The following is a 24,583-nucleotide window of genomic DNA, read 5'->3' as shown; positions in this document are numbered from 1 at the left end:
GTGTTACTTATAAGAGTAAAGGCTTTACATCTATATACTTTTAGATATGCCTAGTTTAGTTTCCTACTTTATATATTTAGGCTAGCTAGTTAAGCTATATAGGTAAAGAACATATTATAGGGTATTTTTTAGTTATTTAATAACCTTAGTATTTAGTTATGTAGGTACACTACTGCCCTTTTAATCTCTAGCTACATTTTCTATAGTAGGTTTATGTCTAATCTTATAGTGTATACCTTATCTTTTATTACACCCTCTAAGTGTTTAGCACCTCTGTTTTATACTTAGGTGTCTAGTGTAGAAGACTTAAGCCTAATTAATTATGCAGCGCACTATTATTATACTTCTAGTTTTCTAATAGTAATTCTACTATTACACTTAATTACCTTAACCTAGATCTTGTATTATTTTAACAGAATTTGTGTAAGAGTGTCTAGGAAGTAGATAATTATCTTTCCTAGTTAATTATCCTTAAAGTAGAAGTCCTAGAGGAAGCTAGATTGCCTATTAATAGTAAGTAATTAGCTGTTTTCCTTAGTAAAGCTTCCTTCTTTATATAAGTAGAAGTTAATTACTATATATTTTCCTAGTTCTTTATTGCTTATTTGTAGTATTTAACTAATTTGCCTTTTAGTCTTAGCCTGTCTATAAGCATTACATTAGACTATAGTAATACCCCTAACTCTTACCCCCTAAGATTGTTAGATAAGGTGTTTAATAGTAGCAGCTCTAGGGTGCCCTATTTACTTATGCTATAGTAGAGCAGTAGTAGTCTTAGGTATTTAGCTTTATATTAGTTATATTATATGTACTATCTATAGCTGTTCCCTAAGTACCTATTCTCTATGTTGTTTATCTAAGGATGTAATAGCTGTATTATCTACTTGTCTAAGCTAAGTTAGATCTCCTTTTGTGTCCTACTAGATGCCCTGTTAACATAGTTATTAGAAAGAGATAAGGTAGCAAATATGTCTAGGCACTATGCTATATTATATAGTTTAAGAGTAGTTAGTTAGCTTATATTTAATAGATAGAGAAAGACAGTGCTATATCCCTATATCTATACCTAGGAGTTTCCTACCTATAGGTAGTTATTTAAAACAGGTAGAGTAAGGTCTTATATCTAGTCCTTATTATTAATAATATAGATTATTAATCCTAAGTTAAGGATAAGGGAGTTTCTAAGAGGGTAGCTTAGTAGCTCTATATTATATAATTCTTTAACTAGACTTATATTAATTATTAATATCTTCTGTCCCTATAGTAATTCTAGAGGTGCCTCTAGTGTTTAGGATGTCTTAATAGCTAGTGTCTTAGTGTAAGCTTATTTTGCAGATAGAACCTAATCTTAAAGGTTAGCATTTTATTCTATTCTAAATTATACTATCTTAGCAATTCTATAATATAGGGTAAACTATTTTAGTGCTTTATCTTTATAGATGTGGTAGTAATCTTCTAGTCTATAGCGTTGTCTATAAGCAGGGCATTTTACTCCTCTAGCTGCTACTGTATCCCCTCTTAGGGACTCCTTAGATATAGTTATTTAACTAATGTTCTATTTTTAATAAGGTCTTCCCTAACTCTCTTATGTAGTAGGAGTAGATAATTCGTCTTTAATAACATAAGAGGCGTCCCTGTTAGTGTCTACGGTAGATTTACTACTAGTACTAAGAGTTGAGTTATTCCCTACAGCAAAGGCGCCTCTTTACTATCTCTTCTTAGGGTAGTACTTACTTATATACTCTTAGAAGCATTTTATTATTTCTTTATAAGTTATATTATATTCTTATCTACTATAGTCCTAGAACATGATTACCTAGGTTAGTACTATTTTTATTACTAAATCTAAGAAGTCTTAGATAGTGTCTTATATATTATATATTTTAGTAACACCCTTAGGTTTAGTATTAGTTACAGTATAATTATACTTAAGAAGCTAGGTATCCTAGCTCCTAGGTTATCTTATTAGTTTAAGGGCTGCTAGGTATTAGTAGCGTGCGCGTAATTGTTCTTTTTCAGCATTAATACTAACTATTTATTTAAGGCTAATAAGCTATATTTAAATTAATTTACCTAGTTAGCATTAGTTCTCTATAAGATAAGGTAATACTAAGCTTTAGATAAATATTACTACCTTGTCTAGGTTAGTTTGTTCCTTATAGTAGTCTCTATCTGCTATCTTATAGGATTTAAGGCAGCTCTTCTAATAGTTATTATCTTCCTTCTATACCTTTAGGCTGTTAGCTAATAGTTTAGATAGGATTTCTAGAAGCTAAGGGTTTCCCTATTTATTATTGCTAAGGGCTAGCCTCCTTTTATAGTTAGTAATGTCTAGGGCGTTAGGTACTTATAGCTTTGTCCTTAGAGGGATAGTCTAATTTAGGTCTATCTTCTCTTATACGTCTAGAGAGGCGTAGTAGGTCTATAGTTAATATAACTAAGGTGTATAGGTTATATAGTCTATAAGAATTATCATTAAATTACGTATTATTAATAGTAATATATTAGAAGGGTATTTTAGTAGTGTTAGTAGCACTCTTAATTGTTATATAATATGCTTAATGTGCAAAGATAATAATAAAGGTAATTAATTAATAATTATCTGTCTTAATGGCTGATTTTATGTGTGTGTGCCGCTAGCCCCTAAGTTAACTAAGGTTAACCTTAAACCCCTAACTTAGTTTAGCAAGGTTAGTTATCTAACAAGACTATACCTAAATAGAACTATTATTAAAAGAAGCTAAAGACTAAATCTTGCGCGCTAATAAGTTACTCTGCACCTATACTAACCTTCTAGAACATCTTAAGATTTAGCTTACCTAGGCACAATAAGAATAATAGGCCTAAGCTAATGCTTATTGCTAACAGACTCTAAAATACGTAGTTAGTAACCTAGTTTAGGTTTCTACACGCAACTAGAATACTACCTAGCCTTTAAATAAAACTAGACTATAAGTATAGTAGGCTTTACTTAGACACTTATATTATACACAACAAAGCTGTACACAAACTAGACCTACCTATAGATATAATATTAAAAGGCGTATTTCTAGTATTTCACCCTAACTTGCTTAGGGAAATAAGCTAGGACAACCTACTAGATTAAGCACTACCTAAACTAACACCTATAGAGGTTACTAATAACTAGGGTTTAGTCTCTTAAGAATAGTACGTTAACTTATTTCTTAATTGCAGAAAGCAACGCAGTATATAGGAATACCTTATTAAATAGTCTAATAACCCTAAGCCTACCTAGGAACCTGCTAAGTAACATCTTAACTACTACAACGCTTTCTTGTTTTACTATAACAATCCTAACAAACTAGTTCTACTAGCACTCTAAATGCTAATAGACTAGGAGCCTTGCCTAGAAGACACCTTTAACAACAGCTAGTTTAGTAATCTTAATAAATCTAGTTAAAATAAGATAGGCTGACAAAAGCAGATATATTACTTAATAAAATATTAGGCTACTTTTAATAGGCTCTTTTATAGGTTAAAAACACGCCTAAAGACACGCTAAATATAATCTAGACCTGCTTAAGCTTACCCTTAGGCTGCTATAGTTTAGTAATTAACTATTAATAAAGGTTAACCGTAAGGTTAAGGATAAATCTAGCTCTAACAAATTAATAAATCTCTTTACACTAATCCCTTATATAAGCTCTAAATAGAAAAAGGTATAATTTTTACGTTGCAGGGTTTATACAGTAGAAAAAATCTTAGAGGTTGTTTTTTTATATAAGGATTTAGGGAGACCTGTATAACACTACTAAAGGCATATACCTTAATTACACTCTAACTACTAACAGGTTATTATATAGGATTTCTATATCCTCTTTTCCTTTATTTTTCTTTTACTCTTACTTAAAAGACTATTAGTATTAGACTCTTACAGTTACTTATACACAGACTTTAGCTTAAGAAATTTTACTATTTATAAGGAGGGGCACGTGTTAGAACTTCTACTAAGGTAAGATGGTAACCTACTAGTATGTGTTACAACCTACTAGTAGATTCTGTTAAACCTAGTAGAACCTTTCTTTACTTACCTTTACTTTTACTTATAGAGAGTATAGGCCTTACTACTATAAGTATGTCTCTCTCTCTACCCTCTTATAGCTTACTATCTGCTATTTTATTTACTCCTCTTTTAAATCTATTAGTTTACTAGATCGCTACTTTTATGCATGTAAAGTCTGCCTTATAAGAGGAGTTAGTAGAGGCGTTAGGTATACCTCTACAATCTTCCTGCCTTAGTAATATTAGGGTTGTTTAGCACGTAGAGTGTTCTTCTGTGTTGTCTTATCCTTATAGAATGTTTTAGTTTTAGATATATAGCTCGATATAGCTAGAAGTTTAACTATATTAATCTAAGCTGTAATTTCCTCTAATATGTTGTGCATAAGGTTATCTATAATATCTTCTATTTTGCTGTTAAATATTATTTCTTTATTAAATACTACATTACAGGTGCTAATTACTTTAGCTATTAATAGGACCTAGATTTAGTATATATTAGTAGACTAGTGTCCTACTAAGTATATAATGTATACCTTTAGGTCTAGTCTTTATAGCCTTAATTTTCTTTAATAGGTATTATTAGTTATAGTAAATGCTTTGTATCTGTATACTCTTAGGTAAGCCTAGTTTAGTTTTTAAGGTCTAGTAACTATACTATTTATAGTAGCTATACGCGTAAAGAATATTTTATACAGTAATTTCTACTTATTTAAATAATTTAGTAGCTAATTATATAGGTATACTACTGCTCTAGCAATTTCTAGTTAGGGTTTCTATAGTAGATTTGCGTCTAGTAAAATTACGTATACCTTCTCTTTTATTACACCCCCTAAGCGTTTAGCTGCACTATTTTAAGCTTATATGTCTAGAGCAGAAGGCTTAGGTCTTATTAAGAGGGACGTGCACTATCTTTTAACCTCTTATTTAACTATAACAATTTTGTTATCTGTCTTAATTACCTTAACTATAATATTAAACTGTTTCTTTAAGAACTAGATAAAGATCCTAAGTAGACAGATAATAGATCTTATAGGCCTATTATCCTTAAAGTAGAAGTCCTACACGTACTAAGAGTATTAGCAGGTAATAAGTATTTAACTCTTTTCCTTATTAAAGCTTCCTGCTTTATATTTATAGAAGTCTATAGCTATTTATTAACTTAGGCCTTTATGATTTAATTATAGGGTTTTTTATATTTAACGCTTTAATTTTAATTACCTATATATATTACATTATACTGTTATAATACCTTAAATATTTACCCCCTTAGATTAATATATAAGGTGCTTAATTGTAGATAGTCCTAGATGTCTAAGACTCTTATGCTACATTATAGCTGTTACTCTCTATAGTAATCTTCTATTATAATTTATACGTATATAGAGTGCTACTATAGCTATATTTAGTTATTTAATAACCTACTATCTAAAGCTTTCTGTTAGGATAGCTATAGTGTTGCTAGTTTCTTTAACATAGCGTTGTTAGATCTTCTTAGTTATTCTACTATATTCCTTATCTTTAGAGTAGCCTAAATAATACTAGGTTATAGAGGAAATCTAGGCACTATATAACATTATCTAAGCGTAGTACTTATTTACCTTAAGATCCTTCTACTAATATATTAACAGTACTATATCCTTATATCTAGACCTTAGATTTCCTAGTCTAGATATAGTCTCCTATTGATGGCTAGCGTACGTCTCTAAGTCTTAAGAGGTTATTATAGATATACGTAGTTAAGCTAGAATCTAGAAGAAATACCTCCTTTAATAGATATCCTTAATTACTTACGCTATATACTGCTTTTATACTACTTTTATTAACCTAAGTAATTTCTTAGCTATCTAGTTACTTAGTAATCTTATTTAGTGTTTATGACGTCGTAATGTGTAGAGTAATTAATTAAGATACTATTATTATTTACAGTTACTTAGTCCCTTAAGACATTGCCTATATTCTCTCTTATAAGTTACTATTATATTTAAGCTTATACTGTACTAGTTTTATAACAACTCTATTTAGCTTAAACTACTTAGGTGCCTTAGCTATATTTACGTAGTAGTAGTTAGATATATTATAATACTATTTATAGGTAGAACATATATCTTTAGCTCTTACTATATTCCTCTCTAGGAACTGCTTAGTTCTAGCACTTTATCTATCTATCTTTCTTTTGTTTTGCCTAGGGTTTCCCTAGCCTTAATAATTATTGTTAGATAGCGCTCTTAGTTCTCTACTAATAGCGTCCCTATATAGGTTTAAGTTAGATTTACTACTTACTACGTATAATACCTCTCCTACTATAAAGGTACTCTTAGGCTTCCCTCTTAGTAGATGTTAAAGGCTTATCTAATTATAGAAGAGTTCTATTATCCTTTTTCTATTTATAGCTTTCTTATTATATCCTAGCCCTTAGAACGCTAGAGTCTAGGTTAATGCCATCTTAGATACAGAGCCTAGAAAATTATTAATAACACCTTATGTTTGCATAGCCTTAGCTACCTTAAAGGTCTTAGCTTAAGTTACTACCTAATTGTATTTACTTAGCTATATCTTCGAATTTTTAGTTGTTTATATTAGTCTAAGTACTACATAGTATCTTTCTTATACTTTCGCCTGTTCTTTATCTATATCTACTCTAATAGTTTCTTAAAAGGCAGTTATCTATTTATATAGCGTTCTGTTTTCTATACAGTAGCTTAGCTGTAGATATAGTGTTACTGTTGTAAGAATATACTTTACTATTCTTAATACTTTACTTTTTATATCTTAATAGTCTTTCTTAAGTATCTTATATAACTAAAGGTAAAGCTTATCGTCTTTGCAATCTTCTTTATATACCTCTTATCTCTTTTCTAAGAGGTCTAATACCTATATTAGGATTATAGGTGTTTACAGTATAGTTATTAATATATCTATTACTTTGTATATTATTCTACGCATTCTACTCTAACCTGCTTAGATAGTCTGTAATAACATAGTTAGGGTGTTGCTTATACTTATTACTAGTTTATATTATATAATTTCTAGAAGTAGTAGCGCCTCTAGTTATATACGTTAGAGTTGTACCCCTTTAGAGTCTGCTAGCAGCTATATATCTTATAACTAGCACTTAATCTTAAGTTAGTAGTACTAGGAGACCTAGTTACTTAAGTTAGTAAGAAACACTATTGCGTTCCTCTAGCTTTAGCTAGTTGCTATTTTGCTTGTTGTTAGCGCTTATTATAGCAGCAGTAAGACTCTTAATTATTAGATTAGATAGTAATAGTAGTAAGTTAATAATAATGTATTAATGTTCTGTTGTTGTTCTATGTAAGGGTGATTTTTGTCTTATCTAGGTTCTAGTAGGGGCCTCTACATAGTTTCTTAGCAGGTATATTACCTAACCTATTTCTCTAATACCTTTTATTTGCTAAGTATAGGCCTAGACTGCCTCTATCTAGTTTATATGCTTAGTTTAGAACTAAAAGGCTAACCCTACAGTAGCTATAAACTATTAGAGGTAGGTATTAAGCTAGTTACTACTATAACGCCTAGATAACAGCGTAGTAGGTAGAGTAACCTAGGTACTAGGCTTAGTAGAGGCACAGGCAGTATAAGAGGTAGTTAGCTACTTTGCCAGCGTAGGGTTAGCTAGGGCTAAGTTAAGGGTAGCCTTATACACCTGCTAGTGCTAATAGTAGGTACCTAATAAGACTATTATATTAGAAAGGAAGACCTATAGAGGTGTTAAGAGGGTTACTTACAGTAGAAAATAGGCTAACGCCCTTAGTTAGCCTTATTACTGCCTACACCCTAGGTGCTAGGTGTCTTAATATAGGCGTTACTAGCGCGTACTAATATCTTAGCTACTATTAGTTAGAAATATAGGGCTAGGACAGAGACATATACTTAGATGTACTACTTAAAGTTACGCTAGGTGTAGTAGAGCTTAGTGTTTATAGTAAAGAGGTTGTTATTATAAATATAAGTGTGCTTATACTTAGCGCAGGTACAGCACATTTTACTAGCACTAGAAATATAGCTAGCTGTAGAAGGTTAGTAGGTAAGTAGGTCTATAATAGAAATAGAATATATATAAGACTAACTAGTAAGGATAGTAAGAAGGTAGTATAGGCAGTATAGGATAGTACTAGTAGAGATAGAAACTAGGTCCTTATTATCTAAGTTGCCTTTAACCTTATAGTTACTAATATAATAGTAGTAAGCTTTCTATATATATAGTTAGGCCCTATAACTAAATTAGAAACTATAGAAAAAAAATACTAGAGGAATGTTATAGGTAGAGGGAAGGGACTATAGCAGACTATAACTGCCCCCTCTAGGGGAACTACTAGCTTCTTAGCTAGTAGCCTAGTAGCTATAACTAGAGGTAATAACAGATATAGCAGGTAGGGCGTAGGCGTAATATAAAAATAGAGTAGGTATAATACAAATAGGTTAGGTAGAAGCGTAGAGTAGTAAAGTAGCTAACTTAGGTAGGTGCGCTAGGTAAAACAAAAACAACCTAGGTGCATATAGGGACCACCCTAGGTAAACTACAGACTAGACTAGCAGCTAACCTACTAAGAGGCAGACCCTTACACAACTACAACTAGCTCTAGAGTCTACCTACTACTAGCGTCCCTCTAGTCTACACAAAACGTAGAAAGGACCTAGTAAAATACACTTAGCTAGAGAGAGATAGGGAAAGGAGGTATGTTATAGGCTTAGACCTTATCTAAGCCTTAAGTAAGACAGGGTAGTTACGTGCCCTACAGACATATTAGAAGGACACGCAACGTGTTACCTCCTTAAGAGATACAATACTATATTAACCCTTATTACATCCTACCCTAAGGCTAGTCTATAACATAACCGCCTTATACACTCTTTAAAGCTAGTAACTACTACTAAATAAAGTAAGGATATAGCTATAATAAGGTATACCTATATAATATACATAAGGTAGATAATAAAACCTTTTACTACAGCTACACATAAATAACATAACACCAACTACTTAGCTATAAAGAATACAGAGAAGTAAGGAAAATAATGCAGGACAGCCTATAAGGACAAAGGCTAATAATACACCTTTTCCTACACATAAACTAAGGAATTACAGCTACTCTAGCTTTTATGTTAGAGACTAAGGTAGGAACCTGTAAGTAGTACCTTTAATAAACAATAGATATATAATCTTCTTATATACTATTAAGAGTATAGGCTCTTACTATAGGACTGTAATTATACATATACCATTCCCTTAAACAAACTAAACCCTTAAACTACTAGAGCAGCCTAACTGCTCTTGTCTTATGTAGTCTTAGACTTACACAGGACGTTAAACTAATTAATAAATTGATTAATTAATATAGAGCATGTTAACGCTAAAGAAGATTTTAGAGAGGACCTAATACCTAAGGGAAATGGCGGTGCCTAGGACCATTTATAGCGTATTTTGTTTATTAGTATTCTACTATAATTATCTTACAGGTATAGGTAAAAGCAAAAGGCTTTAGGAAGGACCTGAACTGACTATTGTCTTGTGATCTCGATTACCCCAGAATGTCTTCAGGTCTTTAACCCTCCACTTTGTACCCCATCCTGTTTCCTTCTCTATACGCTCCAACACATCTAGAATAGCCTGCTGCTCACTAGGGTTGCTCAGCCATTGTCCGGCAATCCAAAGTGGCTGGATGGAGTTTGTCCATGCCCCATGATGATGATTGGTGATGGAGATAGCGCAGATCTGCCGAGCATGCCACAATATTGAGCGCGCTCTGGGCGAACGCATCATGCTAGAAGGCTTGTGCTGTAGCATTAATATTGAGGTTGTATGATGCAATTGGTTCCCTGATATGGCTGCAGGGTTGCTGTAGAGAATTTTGGGGAAAGGACATGATTCTGTCAGAACGGAAGCAATGGGCTGCATTTCATCTGGTCGGTGGCGGTACCAGTCATCGATGTAACCCCAGAGCTCAGTCCAACGCGCACTGTAGGATAATGATGTCCTCTCTGAACTTTCTATTGATGTATTTGGGGAGACGCCCACATGCGAAGCGAGCTGCAGCTTTTGGGTAGAGAGATCCAGAACATGCCCACACAGATAGACTGCGTAGCAAGCGTAAGTACTAAATCCGCTCGTCTTTCTGAACAAATTGGTGTCGTCATCGAGAGTCAATCCTGAAGCCCAGTGTGTCATAGGAATGAGCGTGCTCATGGAGGTGATCAGACCTCCGCACACATCCATACGCGCAAAACACCAAAATAAAGCTTGCTTTACACCCCCGGAGAAGCCGTTAATGCCAGACGCTTGTATGAGGTGTGCGCAGCCGTCGAGGTGTTGGCGCCAAGCTTTGGGCGAACTACTCTGCATCTCCAGCACACACAAGACTACACAGGACGCGATAACAGGAGTGCTTCGAGTGTGTAGCTCAGGAAGGACGAGTTGAATTGCCTTCTGGTACAAAGCGAGACTACGCTCAGTGTGTGAGTTTCGCTCTTTGCGTTCTAGCTGACGAGCAGAGGTGGCGAGTATCGAGAATCGCAAATGCGCATGAGAGCGAGCCATTATCGGGAGAGTATGTTGAAAATGACGTTGGTCGTCGAATTTGTCGAGCCAAGGCGAAACTTGTATCAGATCAGTCAAGTCTAGTGAATGGGACTTTGTGCTTTGCTAGGGCTGCTTACGTTCTTCGACCCAGTTCTCAAGGAGAGCATACTCGTCTTCGTCAGTCAAAAATTCTTGGAGGGGCACATGGCCGTTTAAAAATTCATCGCCAAGACCGGACATGTCAAGCCTGTCGTCCTGAGGTAGCTCAGGCGTTCTTGTCCGGGTCGCACTACTTATGTTTACCTCCTGTATGAGATGACTGCGTAGTGTTGAGTGCGCATCAAGATATGCGGAGCCAGGAAGGAAGATACTGTCGTCGTACGATCCCAGCGCTGTTGGAATGGACCATTCGTAAGATAATTCGTTCACAACCGGCAATGGGTTTGCAGTCCCTGTGTTGCCTACAAATAACGACTGTTGGCAGTTGTCATCGATTTTCGTACATACTTCAGATGCTACTAGCATTTGGTCTACAGCAGCGGCCGTTTCCCAGGAGTATGCAGCATCAAAGTGTTTAGCAGCTTCATCCGCCAATCGGGGTGAGCGGTCGTGCTCCGCTGAGGCCGGCTCTATTGTGAGCGCTGATCGTTCTACCTCCTCTCGGTGCTGCTGTTCTCGGATGACCTCAGCCGTGATGTCCTGTATCTGAAAGCCCCCAGGTGCTATGCTCTTCGACGTCTTGTGCTTTGGTAACAGCTGTAGCGTGCTTAACCCGTGATTGTTTTCCTCTCGGAAGACGATGCGAGTGCCCCATTGGCAGGCCTCCTTCTTGCCTTTGCACCGACCACAGACAGGTTTGGCTTCGTCACATTTCCGTCGTTTGGTCCTGCATTGCATGCACCCTGATCGTACTCTCGCTCGTTTCGGTTTCTCTTCGCCGGCTCGCTGACCGTCAGCCATGTTACAAATCATGCGCCCCTGGCAGCAAACTCTAAACCGTATATGTCGGGACTGTGGCAAGGTCGAGCATGTCTGCGACCACAGGAGAGAATGATGTCGGGAAAAAGATTTCAAATGACGGACCAAAACAGATTAATAATAGCAGCCAGCCCGCGCCAATGGAAAACTAGCCGATGTGGAGACCCCGCACTTTCCTTTTACGCGGTACAACGAGAGCAATGCAATGTACTCGAGCTAAGTGCAAGTTTAACAGCCAACTAACGCTCGCTCCTGAACATCAATTCTGGAAGGCATTGCGTGTAGATTCCAGGCAACTATCAGCTAACGTCACGACTCTTTTGTCCTGCATATAGACTGGCAAGCAGCGAAGAAAGCAGAGTTATGTGGCTGACAAGAACAGCATGGCACACATGTGCACACAACTGATGTTTCCTGCAGGATAAAGAGCGATGCACCTCAAGTAACAGCGACTGACTGCTTAAGCAGAGGCGCAGTGTCCACCGTCAACCCTCAAGTCTGCGCCAGTCATGAAACCGCTCCCCTGCGCTAGCAGAAACACCGCAGGCGCCTTGAAGTCATCTGGCACACCCAGCTTGCCCAAGAGTGCGCCCTGCATCCATATCTGCTCCAAGCCTGGATCTGCGGCCAGAAGTTCATCTGTCATCGCGGTTCTGATGTACTATTACCGTCGTCAGTAATTCGGAAGCCGACCTTTGTGGGTGAGACTTACACCTGGCGACAATGTGTTGATACGGATGCCATACTGTCCCCACTCCTGTGCCAAACTCCTGCACATCTGATGCACAGCACTCTTGCTTGTATTGTATGCCGTACAGGTCAGACCTCTATTTGCAATGCTGCCCGACATACTCGCGATTAACACGATACTTCCATTCCTGCCCTTCTCCCTGAGAATCATTGCCGTCCTCTTCACAGAGATAAACGCGCCTACGACATTGACACGTAAGATGCGCTCGAAGTCCGATGATTCATAGTCGAGGGCTGGTACACGCTGCTGGATGCCAGCACACGCTATCATACCGCCCAGCGGCGCACCACACTTTTCTCCTTGCTCTTCGATCGACTCGAGAATGCTGGCGACGTCGGCTTCACTGGTGACATCGCATTTGCGGTATGACACTGTGAGAGATGAATCTTTGGCGAGTTTAGTAAGGACAGAATACTCCGGTTCGCTAGGCTCAGGAAGAAGGTCGATGAGCGCAGCGTGGCCGCCGGCTTCGACGACTGCGAAAGCAAGCGTGAGACCGAGTCCTCGGCCGCCACCTGTTATTGCTATCGTCCTGTTTTTAAGAGAGAACAGGGCAGGGATCTGTGTAGAAAATGAGGCTGAAGCAGAAGCAGCGATTTGGGGTTCAATTGCACCTAGTGCCATAATGAGAGAGCTGTTGACCTGTATAGTAGCGCTAATATTGGATAGGAAAATTCCTTGCAACGAAGAAGTAGCTGGTGAAAGTAGCTTGCCTTGTAGAGATGAGAGAAGACTGCGCTTAAACACCTTGCGGTTGTTAGAAATGGAGGCATTAAGTATCTGCGCTGCTGTAGATGTGGATCAATCCAGTAAGCAGAGCCGTTAACTCGGTGAGCTTATTCGGGGTGGGGAAAGGCTCTTTCTAGGGATTATAAGACTTCACCAGAATGAAATGGAACCGGTTAAGTGGCCATTGGTATACCTACTGATTTCCCACATGATGCTTGAACATTTTACTGTTTTGGCCGATACGTTCGGTCCTTTCTCGCTGGGCCCACTGCGCTAGCGCTTGTTTTGTCCTGATTGGGAGATAACGCCTTCTACGGTTAGTAGCGCGTTAAGACCTATTACCATATTTGCTCCACACTAAGAACAGTCTTGGGGTTCACGATGCCGAATCATCCCTCTGACGCTACAGAAATAGAGTCTGCGTAGTGATAAGCATGGGGGAGAGTGACGATGAGGATGATTCGAAAGAACCAGTGCGTAGCGTTAATGGTTGAGCGCACCATTGGGGTAAAGTAAGACTGTGGGTTCCGTAGCTGAATCCTGGAAAGAGCAAGCTGGCGTAATGTAGGGATGGGTTTGTATTGGTTTTTTGCGAGCTTCGGCTGATTACAGTTTCTTGGATCGACTGATCAATGCGTGCGTGTATAATGTTAGGGAGGACTTTGTAAAGTTTTGAGCACAAGAAACCAACAAAACCTTGAGACGCCACACTGATGTTGAGATATAGGGGGTCTCATGTAAAACGTACCGAGAGCTGACGCGATCCCGTGTCACGGCACTTGTAGAATTCGCAAGGCTGCCCCCTCATGAATAGACGAAACGCAACAATTCAACGCCACCGCTTGTGTTTTACAGCCATGAAGTCGTGATGTCGTCAGTGTAGCTAGCGTGTAACAGTGTTGTCCTTTTATATGTGTTGTTGAGTGTGGTATGTATCCTTTGGCAACGTGATGCCATTCAACTCTCGCCGTCAGAGTCTTGACGCGGGTTTGCCTCCTCGTAGTTAAAGTACTTGACGAAGCGGTAATACCCAGCAGCAAGCGCGCCACCAAGAAGTGGACCAATTCAACAGATCCAGTGGTAGTCAGGAAACTGAGTGCCAGCGACGGCAGGACCAAAACTGCGGGTGGGGTTAAGTGAACCGCCTGTGAATTAGACACCTAAGGCCGTCAGTATACACGTTCACAATCTACTAAGAAAAGGGGGTGGCAGCTTGTCGTACCTCCCATCATAGCAACAAAGAGCGGTAAGCCAATGTCCACAGGCGCAACAAAAATATCCTTGCTCTTCTCGGCCGCCAACATGAGCACGACGAAGACAAGATCATCTGTCATAAGCGTTTCAATAAAGACACCCTGGGCAATGCTGGTGCCGGGTGAGAGGGTAGTGTTGGTAAGCGAGATGTCGCCAGGAAACATGCACTGCACGAGGCCAGCGGCGCACATGCCAGCAAGCAGCTAAGCAGGGAAAAGAACAAGGCCACGTATTGTACCAGCAAGCACCATGCCAAAAGTTACCTGTGTCACGTCAGGTCTCAGCAGACAGAACGCCGTTACGTAAGGAGATGAGACTTACAGCAGGATTTAACAAACCACTACGGATTCGGTAGAACGCCCATACGTTGACCAACAAGTTAAGACCATAGACGAGAGGCATGTGGATGTTCATTGTGGCGCTAAAGCCGCCGTTTCTGAGGGATGAGTCGCTGCATTGGGTGTGCAGCATGATCTGGCAGGCGGAGGAGGAGTAGAGAAACATAAAGATGCCACAGAACTCTCCTGAGGCAGCGACAAAGTGCTTCTGGAGTGTGTTGAGCTGGGGCTGCTTCCGCCTGCCGCTGCTATTTGGCTGCCCATCGATGCGGCTGTTTGATCTTACTTTGGTTCGCGGTGCACGGGAAGTCGTGCCATGTTGTTGGTCAGGGTGTGTCAACGCAAAGCCAACCTTGTTTTGGAGGTTAAGCCTTGAAGGCGGAAGGGGATGCGGGAAAGAAGATTGAAGTTGGTGAAAGTAGATGTAAATTGTTATAAGATGAGCGCACCACACTATCAAGCTCTACACCATCATCTACGCTCTCAACGCATATTTTACACGTACAAGCTGGGCTTCGAAACCATGGCAGAGAACTCGTTCTGACCCACCCGCTTTGACGAGGACGATCTAGAGGGCAGGCTGGGTAGACGATTGATAGGCCGCATGCGTTGCAAAATACTTGGTGGGTCATAGTTCACGACGTTTTTACCGTCGAAGTCATGAACCACATTGCCTTGCGGCAGTGGCAGCAGCAGCAGCAGCACGCATACAAGTAGAGGTGAGCGAACAGCAACACGGCTGTGAAACACTGTAGGTGAGAAGAGATGGACGTCACTCGACTGATAGCAATGCCCGATTTGCAATCAGAAGCGCCGCGGTGAGCCGTACAAATGAAATGATGCACGCCCGGAGGGGGCGGGAGCGTCAGTGGCTCCTGTGGTGATGCAGCAGGATGACGGCCCCATTGTGGCGTCCATGCACATGGAAAAGTGGAACAGCAACGAGACGCACGCTCTTAGCATCGAGCGAGGGGCAATTAGACAGCAGAGCAAATCACCTTGTACGTGGGAGAAGGAGCTTCGTACGGGTTGACGGGGTGAAGCGAGTGAAGCGAGTGAGGCGTCCGATGATCTGGACGTGACCATTGTCGGTCCTCGCATTTCCGAGCGTCTTCATGGATATCGCATGACGTCGCATCACCTGCTCTTCTTGCCCTGGACACGGAAGTCCTGTCGCTTGCGCCTTTCCTCCCAGCGTGCCCAGCCTGAATCGACGAGATCCTCCTGGATGACCAGGTCTCTGACGCGGAAAGCCCTTGCCAGCCAGGTGCTGAGCGCCCACTCGATCCAACCGGCTCTGCGCAGGTACGTGGTAAAGACGAACCACAGGATGGCAAACAGGGCGCCGCAAGCACAGCCAACGAAGACCTGCTTCTGTGTGTGGTAGCTCAGGTATATGCGGCTCACAGCGACTGCGGCAGCCGAGGCCATAGCCAGTAGGGACAGAACAAAGCGGCCGGCGAAGCTGAAAGGGGTGTGGGTTTCGGTGGGGTGGGGGACGTGGCGGAACAAGAGGAAAAGGGTCAAGGTGACGGAGAAGAAGGCCACGAACTGAGCGTGGGAAGAAGGCATGCCATAGCCTTTGCCGTGCATTTCTGCGCTTGTCAGTGTGCTGTCTTGCGAGGTGGGCTGTCTTCCGGGTGGAGAGACTCGGACGTGGCTGTGCCTACCTCGCGGTCGCTCCTCTTTGAAGTGACGCTTCAGGACCCAATTGAGGGCCTCGCAGGCCATCTGGCCGGCGAACATGAGGCCGATTTCAATCTCACGGTTGGACCAGATCAGGGTTGCATACACGACGCACAGCCCCTGCGGCACGAGAGCCAGCCAAGCACAGAGGTAGGAGAGGCGGTCGGCGGGGTTCTTGCAGGGTCAGCATTGAGAAGAGGAAGCAGCAGCGGGGAGGTACGGACATAGTGCACATGGGTCAAGGAGAGTGACGCAAGCGGCGGGTTCTCCATGGCGCCTGTGTGAATGCGTGGGTGTGTTTGTGGATGATTGTGGGTGTATGTGCGAGTGAGGGTGGGTGTGGCTGTGAGAGTGTGGCAGCAGCACGTGAGAGCGAGAATGGTCGTCTCCAAGGAACAGACAGGAACACGAACACGAACACGAACTCGAACACGAACTCGAACTCGAACTCGAACAGGGTGACGATGCACAATGGATGCACACTGCATGATGCTCGACGCAATGATGTGTAATGCGCTCCGGCGGCGGGTCCGGCTGCACGCCCGCGCGCTTGGCATCCCTGATTCCAGTCCCGCCGCTGCGGGAGCATCCACGGATCCACGGCCTTGTCAGCAACGGCTAGCCCGTCACGTCGAGACATGAGCCTACCGAGACAGACACGAGGTTGCGCCTGCAGAACAAGACCCGGAGCTGGCGTCGTGTAATCACTCTCGCGCTTCACCAAAGAACGCCCCATAGTCACAGGCAGCCACAAGCAATGCGGCTCTTCTCCACGCGCGCACTCGTCTTTTCTCTGTCTTGCCATGGCGCGTCGCCACTGCACCGTCACCACCCTTTGGTTATCTCCGTCTCTCCTCCGCCCTAACCCGCCGCCACAACACTACAAGTGATTGACGCCACACACACTGACATAGACACGCACACGACGCACGACACACCACACGACGCACACGACACACACGCAACCCACACGACACACACACGCAACCCACACGACGCACGACACACCACACGACGCACGACACACCACACGACGCACACGACACACGCAACGCACACGACACACACACGCAACCCACACGACGCACGACACACCACACCCCGCCCTACGTCACCATGGACGACGACTCAGACGAGCGCACCGAGGAGCTCGACACATTGCAGTCCATCTATCCAGAGCTCGTGCTCAACGCTGCCCACCCCTACACCGCCGCGCTCGACCTGCTCGTCGCACCCACAAGGCCACTGCCCGTCACCTTCACGCCCGAACAAGACGTCCAGCGCCTGGCCTACCTCCCCACGCTGCACGTCGAGATTCTCCTGCCCGTAGAGTACCCAAACTACGGCCCGCCACACATCAGCATCACCACGACCCCGCCGTGGCTGCCAGACGCCTGCGCGCAGAAGCTGGCCGACGAGGCCACGTCGATCTGGGACGAGTACGGCGGCGGCATGGTATTATTTGCCTACATCACCTCGTTGCAGGAGCGGGCTGAGGCCTGCTTTGGCGTCGACGAGCTCACCCTGCCTGCCTCAATGCGGGAAGAGCTTCTGGCCTACAGCAAGCGAATGAAGCGAGAGCTGTTCGACAAGGAGACATTCGACTGCGAGGTCTGTCTCGAGCCGAAAAAGGGCTCGGCCTGTTATCGCATGCAGCGCTGCAACCACGTCTTCTGTGTCGCCTGCCTGCAAGACTACTACAACAACTGCATCACCGAGGGCGCTGTCAGCAACGTCAAGTGCATGTCCACGGAATGCGGCAAGCCGACCCCCGGCGGAAAGAGAAGGGAGCGACTGCTGTCGCCGAAAGAGCTGTTGCAAATACCCCTTTCTCGCGAGCAAGTCGAGCGCTACGTCAACATCAAACGGAAAAAGAAGATGGAGTCCGATCCCAGCATCATGTTCTGCCCCCGCACCTGGTGTCAAGGCGCAATGCGTTCCGCCAAGTACCCCAAGATCAAGGACATAAGCACAATGGATAGCTCTGACTCGGAAGCAGAAGACGACAATAGCCATGCACAACCACAGGCTCCAACCGGTCCAGAGAAGCGCGCTGTGGGCGTCAGAGGCATGGATCGCCTGGCTGTCTGCGAAGACTGCACCCTGGCCTTTTGCGTCGTCTGCCTCTCGTCATGGCATGGAGATTTTGTGCGTTGTGAACCACGCGACGCAAACCAACTCACCGAAGAAGACCAGGCTTCTCTCAATTTCATCATGAAGAACACTTCGCCTTGCGCTTACTGTTCGGTTCCCTGCCAAAAATCCTTTGGCTGTAAGTCCACCTCCTTTTCGCAAGCATCCAAGCCAGCTAATGTTCTTCCAGGCAACCACATGACGTGTGCGCAGTGCAAAACACATTTCTGTTATCTATGCGGTGCCTGGCTGGATCCAGGGCGACCCTACCAGCATTTCAACGATCCAAAGAACAAGGCCTGCTTCCAGCGGCTCATGGACGGCGCCGAGGGTGATATTGTAAATGGCGACGTGCAGTTTGGTGGGAGACGAGGAGCAGAGCAGCTCGCAGAGTTTTGGGAACAGGAGGCAATGAGAATACAGGTGCAGCTTGACGAAGAAGATACAAGGTAACACAGGCCTTTGCGACCCCTGTCCACATCTTGTTGCATCGAGTGGAGCGCCCAGCCCAACGAGACACGAACGGAACAGAGGCGTCGCATCCATGTAAAATGATACCTGTCAAATCCCCAAGTGTTACTTGTGTACGACAACCTCGTGTGTCCTCAAGCCATCACAAACAGCACGGTCAAGATAGACAAACATATCAAAAAGTACAGTTGTTCTGAACCAGCATTGGATGCTTTGTGTGCTGGGCAAACTGGAAGGGTGGAAACCTGTAGAGTACGATGTGTCATGGCATCATGTATTCGTGAGTCGTGTCTTCTTCACGAGTGACAAGAACCTGGGGACAGACCACGGGTGTAGACGTTGAAAACGAGATCGGAATTGCCGAATAGCGCCGCCAGCGAGATGCTAAGAAGGGCCGAGGTCGAAATGTCCCATGCGTCCTTTCCCCGCAAACACAGCTGTCAATGCAAGCTCACTGCGACAAGACACCGCGAGTCATCATCATGTTCGAACCGACTGAGTCCACTCTACCTCGAGCTTCTAGTGCAGTGTTACATGCACGCACGGAACATTCGGATCGCTGAACCACGCCGGGGGGCATCTCGACCTACCACAACTACGCAAACACTTGGAGCACTCATATGCGAGTACAAAGCCCCACCTCTTCCACAACGCCATGTCTCAGCCCATGAACTTCTCGATCCCTGCCGACCTCAAGCAATACCTCGCCGACCTCGACGCCTTCATCGAGGATACCATACTGCCCCTGCAACACAAGGACGACAACAACCGCTTCTTCGACCACCGCCGCGAACACTCGCGCACCGACTGGAACGCCGGCGGCCTTCCGCACAAAGACTGGGAAGATCTGCTGTCTGAGTCGCGCAGCCTCGCTGATGAAGCGGGCTTCTACCGACTGTCCCTACCCAAGAAGTACGGCGGGCAGAACGGCGAGGATGGACGAGGAAGTAATCTGTGGATGGCGGTGATACGGGAACACTTGGCTGCCAAGGGACTGGGGCTGTTCAACGACCTGCAGAACGAGCACAGTATGGTGGGCAACTTCCCGGACGTCATCATGCTGATGAACTTTGGGAGCGAGCAGCAGAAGGAAGAACTGATTCCGGCGCGATTGAGGGGCGAGTTTAGGATGACGTTTGGGTTAACGGAACCGGGGCATGGAAGTGATGCGACGCACATGGAGACCAAGGGACGGTCGGAGAAGAGAAACGGTGTTGATGGATGGCTGCTGAACGGGCATAAAAAGTGGCAGACGAGGATGCATCACGCAACGCATTGCTCAATATTCGCGAGGACAGCGGGGAGAGATGGTGAGATCAAGGGAATAAGCTGTTTCATCGTACCCAGAGATGCCCCAGGGTTGAGGGCTGAGTCGTATGAGTGGTAAGAAATCACCTGTGAAGAAGTTGGAGAGCTGCTGCTAATCGAGTGAGGACGCTCAACATGCCGACCGACCATGCTACAGTCTCCATCACAGATGTCTGGGTCCCCGAAAGCGCAGCCCTAGGACCCATTCATAACGGCCTCGGCGTTGCACAAGCGTTTGTGCACGAGAACCGCATCCGTCAGGCCGCGTCCTCCCTCGGCGCAGCCGTATACTGTGTTCAGCAATCCGTCGAGTACGCGAACAAGCGCGCACCCTTCGGCACTCCCCTCTCGCACAACCAGGGCATCCAATTTCCACTCGTAGAACTCGCAACACAATGCGAAATGCTGCGGCAGCTCATTCGCAAGACAGCACTGGAGATGGACTCGATGCCGCACAATGAGATCGAGGGGAGCATTGGCGACAAGGTGTCCATGTGCAACTACTGGGCGAACAGACTCTGCACACAGGCGGCTGATCGGGCCATCCAGGTCCATGGCGGGAACGGGTATTCGAGACACTACCCGTTCGAGCACATTTGGCGGCACCACCGACGTTACAGGATTACTGAGGGCAGTGAGGAGATACAGATGCGCAAGATCGCCGCCTATCTTTTCGGCTTCGGCGGAAGGAAAAGTCTGGTGGATGCTACCAAGCAGGACTCGAAGCTGTAATCTCTCCATGCAATTCATATAGCTGGTTCGCAGAGAGCCTTTCCCTATTTCGCGCTTTTCTCGTCAAGACATGGTTCTTGATCATGTTGGATGAGCCTAGCGTAAGCATCACTTGCGGAACTCGGCAGCCCTCCAGAAGGAATAATGGCTCAAACTGCCAAAACGCCCCCCCCCCCCCTTCCCCTCGATTTCGTCACCACCATTCCCGCAACCGACTATTCAAGCCAATCATCGCTTCTCTTTCCATGATGATAGGCAGCATGATCACGATTAACAGGAACCAAAGGAAGAAAACTGCGATCCACAGCGCGGTAGCGCCCAGTCGGACTCTTCCAGGAGGCCTTGGTAGAGGTCTCAGCTGAACGGGATCCTGTTGGGGAACGGGTGGTAACGGCTTCAGTTGCTTAGGTGGTTCTAGATCTTGAAGACCTCGACGTTGGGAGAGCGAGGGTTCGGTGTTGGGTTTTGGCGGGACCGGAGGGCTTGAGAGTATATGTTGAGGTTTGCGGTTGCGTAAAAATTGAGTGTCTAGAGGCATGGTGGGGTGTGAGGGTTGATGACGGGATTGTGAAAGAGGAAGCGGGTGGGCTAGACTGGAATAGGCCTAGGCTGCGTAGAGGGAAAGGTGCCTCTTCAGCGGATGTCGTGGTTTCGAGATGTAAGGGCAGTCTTGTCACAACTGATCCTTGTGTTTTTGGCGTTGTCTTCGTCGAAAAGCACGAAAAGTACGAAAAGCCATGTTGAAGAGTAGACAAACACTGGCGGTGCTGAGGATTTGGATTTGGCAAATGGTGAGCGAAGCATAAACATGTATTGGAAGTGTATATACTGGCAAAGATGTCCCGCTGTAGGCGCACCGTAGTCATGTGCTAATCTATTGGCGTCGCCGCCACAAATCGTAGTCTGAGTAGGGCTGCGGAGAATGGAAGACTTTGGTAGGTTCATCCAAATATTCAAACGCTAGAATATTAGTGTTGGCATCGAGCGCGCCAGAGTCATCAAAGTCCAGGTCCAGCGTTTGTTGAGTCTGAAGTGAGGTCATCTGGTAATTGTTCCACATTTCGGCTATTGTTTGTTCGTCCGGTACATAGCTCTCGTGATGGAAATCGGGTGTGGGCTGGTAGCTCATGCCAAGGTTTTGGAGATGCATGGGCGTCTCCATTACAATCATGCTAGCGAATCCAGTTTGCTCCATGTTTTTGGCGATGGCCAAACAATCGTTGGCGTCCTTTTTGTGATCAGCCTTCTGAAAGTAACCAAAGGCGCACATAAAGATAGTGACGCAGCGGAGCACTGTCGTACTGTCCAATGTCGTCAAGCTGGATATCGTCTGGTCTTGAACCATCCTCTGGCACAGTTCAACGATCTTTCTCGCCGCGTCAACGGATACCATGGCCATCTTCTCATATCCAATTTTACTAGTCGAGGCCAATTCTGCGCGCTTCAAGACAAGGTTCAGTAGAAATGGCCTTGTGAGGAGTATCTTTGTACTCCAGTAGTGCAGGTGAAGCACCATTATCGCACGCCTATAGTAAGTTGGGGCGGTGTCCCAAGAATCGAGCCTGAGGTGTACAGGCATCGTTCGATGCCACTTTCGAAGCAGCAATAGCAAATTCGAGACCGTTGAAAATGATATCAACTTGGACTCTCGCTCGGTGTAAATCTCTCGGATGACTTCGCGCTTCAGCCGGCTGAGTGACACAAAGGTTGATAACCATTTGAGCGGTGTATGTAAGCCTAGAAACGAAGGTGGAACCTACAAGCAGTCAGTGTGCATCTTTGCTGTAACGACAGGAACCCGTGCAAGGACTTACCCTCTCGTGCGGCATCAACGTCGTGATTTTGACGTATCTCTCATCAATCAAGGATGGACTTCCCCCTCTCATCCCAATTTCCAAGTCAAGGGTAAACAGTGTCCACCATATGCGGCGATTTTCTTCGCGGTCTTCTTCTGTACCTGATATGGGTAGCTGGTCTCGATGTAGTCCCAGCGTAAACGCTGTTTGGACAGCAGTCCCAATGTAAAGGTATGCTGTGACCCTGCTTAAAGCGTTCTCGAGTGCGATAGCCTGGACTCGTTAGTTTCCTAAGTAATTCCGTCGATTCAACATACTGATATAACCAGTGCTCTTATGCTGTCAATGTCGGCACTCTCCTCCACTTTTGGTTTGAGCTGTTTGACTAGGGCAAGGTAGTCTTCTGATGTCTTGGGAGCTAAGTGTGAGGGTAGTCCTGGCGAAGGCGAGTGGTCGATGCGGTCTCGGGGTGAGGCTCCAATGGCAAACATTGCATATAGGGAGCATATCCATGAACTCGATGGACGCTCACCCCTTCTAAGGGGCGGAGTAGGCGTGCCGCTGTTATCATGCTTGATTGCACCCTGTGTGGAAGGCGGCGCATACCATGTATATGTATCCTCGATCCGCTGCAGGAGCTTCTCTTCGGGATAGAGCCAATACATGCAATGCACCTCTTCACGATATCTTCGAACGTAGTGGAAGCAAGTTTCTTTTGGTGGAAGGTAAAACACATCCTTTTCGCTCTCCTCTCTTGGTGGGTAATGCCCAACTCTGGCTGCTGGAATGATATCAGTTTTCTGAACAGTCTTACAGAAGTTGACAACGGCCCCATTGAAAGGTATATCACTCTGGGCGCCGACGTAGCGTAAGACGCCCTTTGAGTCTTTCATCATACTACCCAACGGTTCGTGTAGATTATCCCCGTCGACCGACCACTCGCCTGGGGTATCCGCACTCGAGTAGCCGTCGTCATCTTCTGGAGATTCGTGTGATTCAAAGTAGCTGTCTGCGTTCAAGGTAGGCAACACCAATGAGCCATCTTTGATGCCTTTGGATATTTTGCGCAATGACTGAAGGTTCAGCTCCTGGCCAGGGAAGACTCGCGATAAGATGCTCATGGAGAGCTGATACTCCTCTTCGGTCACATGGTAGTACGGCCGCTTCCTCCGCGGGGTAGCAATGGTACATGGAGCTCCCGTGCGGGCGCAATAACGACATGGTCCGGGAACTGCCAGACGTCAGCCTGTGCGGACCCCAAGGACGACACCAATGAGTTGGAGGCGTACATACTAGGGTCGATACACTGCACAACTAGTCAACAGTGTCTTAGCTTTGAACAGCGGGGAGATTCCGCCTTACCTTGGTCTTCCTGCTCCGACACCGATCGCAGCTACTGTGGACGCGGTGCGCGTTCGCTGCGCGTGTGGAGGTGCTCGGAGGTCGAGGCCCAGTAATTTCGGCCATGGCGACCGACGAATCGCCGCAGGTCTCTGTCTGTATCAAGTTTGAACGTTCAAATCGATCTCAATCGGCAAAATTGCAGCAGTCGCCAGGTGATTGTTGGCGAAGGCCGACACTTTGCATGGCGGGATCGAGAGAACAATAGGATGCCCGATATTCTTGCGGGGAGTTTGCTAGAAAGTTTGGATGTTAAAGCTAAGCAGCTAAGCAGGTCCCCTGCAGATCAGGATCGGCTAAGACAGATTAAACTGTAGACAGAATAGCGCAAGTTTACAACATTACAGAAGCCATAGGTTTCAGTTGTTCGTATAGGGATATGAGCATGATTTGGGTCCCTCCTGTCCGTCCGTCCATCCAGCGTCTATGCGACAAGGGTTCTTAC

General features: G+C 44.7%; 8 protein-coding genes across 9 annotated transcripts, besides 27 other annotated features; 2 read left to right on the top strand and 6 right to left on the bottom strand.

The window, feature by feature from the left end:
• Window positions 1-2,639: part of a mobile genetic element that runs on past the window's edge.
• Window positions 1-2,705: part of a mobile genetic element that runs on past the window's edge.
• Window positions 1,365-1,407: a tandem repeat.
• Window positions 1,753-1,798: a tandem repeat.
• Window positions 2,543-2,705: a long terminal repeat.
• Window positions 2,640-2,696: a dispersed repeat.
• Window positions 2,705-3,102: a mobile genetic element.
• Window positions 2,706-2,709: a direct repeat.
• A 115-nt stretch (window positions 3,103-3,217) lies between the features above and the next one.
• Window positions 3,218-3,421: a dispersed repeat.
• Window positions 3,302-3,640: a dispersed repeat.
• A 14-nt stretch (window positions 3,641-3,654) lies between these two features.
• Window positions 3,655-3,793: a repeat region (potential rRNA).
• Window positions 3,757-4,207: a dispersed repeat.
• Window positions 3,839-3,869: a tandem repeat.
• Window positions 4,039-4,066: a tandem repeat.
• A 2-nt stretch (window positions 4,208-4,209) lies between the features above and the next one.
• Window positions 4,210-6,622: a mobile genetic element.
• Window positions 6,623-7,434: a mobile genetic element.
• Window positions 7,282-7,315: a tandem repeat.
• Window positions 7,435-7,438: 4 nt separating the features above from the next.
• Window positions 7,439-8,888: a mobile genetic element.
• Window positions 8,889-8,900: 12 nt separating this feature from the next.
• Window positions 8,901-9,378: a mobile genetic element.
• Window positions 9,338-9,450: a mobile genetic element.
• Window positions 9,353-9,379: a tandem repeat.
• Window positions 9,451-9,523: 73 nt separating the features above from the next.
• On the bottom strand, window positions 9,524-11,533 carry EKO05_0008831 (uncharacterized protein; the record flags this gene model as incomplete). The annotated part of the gene is made up of 2 exons (XM_038941557.2): window positions 9,524-10,638; window positions 10,699-11,533. The coding sequence occupies 2 exons, from the start codon at window positions 11,531-11,533 to the stop codon at window positions 9,524-9,526; spliced, it is 1,950 nt and encodes a 649-aa protein (XP_038796358.2).
• Window positions 11,534-11,999: 466 nt separating this feature from the next.
• On the bottom strand, window positions 12,000-12,914 carry EKO05_0008830 (uncharacterized protein; the record flags this gene model as incomplete). The annotated part of the gene is made up of 2 exons (XM_038941802.1): window positions 12,000-12,200; window positions 12,252-12,914. The coding sequence occupies 2 exons, from the start codon at window positions 12,912-12,914 to the stop codon at window positions 12,000-12,002; spliced, it is 864 nt and encodes a 287-aa protein (XP_038796357.1).
• A 1,170-nt stretch (window positions 12,915-14,084) lies between these two features.
• Window positions 14,085-14,464, bottom strand: EKO05_0008829 (uncharacterized protein; the record flags this gene model as incomplete). The annotated part of the gene is made up of 2 exons (XM_059637396.1): window positions 14,085-14,164; window positions 14,242-14,464. 2 exons carry the CDS (start codon window positions 14,462-14,464, stop codon window positions 14,085-14,087), a joined length of 303 nt encoding a protein of 100 aa, XP_059493379.1.
• A 12-nt stretch (window positions 14,465-14,476) lies between these two features.
• On the bottom strand, window positions 14,477-14,687 carry EKO05_0008828 (uncharacterized protein; the record flags this gene model as incomplete). The annotated part of the gene is made up of 2 exons (XM_038941842.2): window positions 14,477-14,536; window positions 14,595-14,687. The coding sequence occupies 2 exons, from the start codon at window positions 14,685-14,687 to the stop codon at window positions 14,477-14,479; spliced, it is 153 nt and encodes a 50-aa protein (XP_038796356.2).
• Window positions 14,688-15,288: 601 nt separating this feature from the next.
• Window positions 15,289-15,319: a tandem repeat.
• Window positions 15,320-15,748: 429 nt separating this feature from the next.
• On the bottom strand, window positions 15,749-16,854 carry EKO05_0008827 (Dolichyldiphosphatase; the record flags this gene model as incomplete). The annotated part of the gene is made up of 3 exons (XM_059637395.1): window positions 15,749-16,206; window positions 16,282-16,471; window positions 16,522-16,854. The coding sequence occupies 3 exons, from the start codon at window positions 16,852-16,854 to the stop codon at window positions 15,749-15,751; spliced, it is 981 nt and encodes a 326-aa protein (XP_059493378.1).
• Window positions 16,587-16,678: a tandem repeat.
• Window positions 16,701-16,752: a tandem repeat.
• Window positions 16,759-16,798: a tandem repeat.
• Window positions 16,855-17,194: 340 nt separating the features above from the next.
• Window positions 17,195-17,397: a tandem repeat.
• Window positions 17,398-17,413: 16 nt separating this feature from the next.
• On the top strand, window positions 17,414-18,883 carry EKO05_0008826 (RBR-type E3 ubiquitin transferase; the record flags this gene model as incomplete). Of its 2 annotated transcripts, XM_038941800.1 has the most annotated exons (2): window positions 17,414-18,569; window positions 18,621-18,883. In XM_038941800.1, 2 exons carry the CDS (start codon window positions 17,414-17,416, stop codon window positions 18,881-18,883), a joined length of 1,419 nt encoding a protein of 472 aa, XP_038796354.1. The 2 variants fall into 2 exon arrangements, with proteins under 2 accessions (XP_038796354.1, XP_059493377.1); XM_059637394.1 differs by having other exon boundaries at window positions 17,414-18,883.
• A 673-nt stretch (window positions 18,884-19,556) lies between these two features.
• Window positions 19,557-20,941, top strand: EKO05_0008825 (uncharacterized protein; the record flags this gene model as incomplete). Its single annotated transcript, XM_038941626.1, has 2 exons — window positions 19,557-20,284; window positions 20,335-20,941. The coding sequence occupies 2 exons, from the start codon at window positions 19,557-19,559 to the stop codon at window positions 20,939-20,941; spliced, it is 1,335 nt and encodes a 444-aa protein (XP_038796353.1).
• Window positions 20,942-21,815: 874 nt separating this feature from the next.
• On the bottom strand, window positions 21,816-24,204 carry EKO05_0008824 (Aldehyde dehydrogenase (NAD(+)); the record flags this gene model as incomplete). Its single annotated transcript, XM_038941798.1, has 5 exons — window positions 21,816-22,697; window positions 22,756-23,010; window positions 23,055-23,968; window positions 24,031-24,043; window positions 24,100-24,204. 5 exons carry the CDS (start codon window positions 24,202-24,204, stop codon window positions 21,816-21,818), a joined length of 2,169 nt encoding a protein of 722 aa, XP_038796352.1.
• Window positions 24,205-24,532: 328 nt separating this feature from the next.
• Window positions 24,533-24,557: a tandem repeat.
• Between the last annotated feature and the right edge of the window lie 26 nt (window positions 24,558-24,583).

The sequence above is a fragment of the Ascochyta rabiei genome, chromosome 15, assembly GCF_004011695.2.
Source record: "Ascochyta rabiei chromosome 15, complete sequence".
Classification (NCBI taxonomy): domain Eukaryota; kingdom Fungi; phylum Ascomycota; class Dothideomycetes; order Pleosporales; family Didymellaceae; genus Ascochyta; species Ascochyta rabiei.
This window is presented reverse-complemented; position numbering and strand designations above follow the sequence as displayed.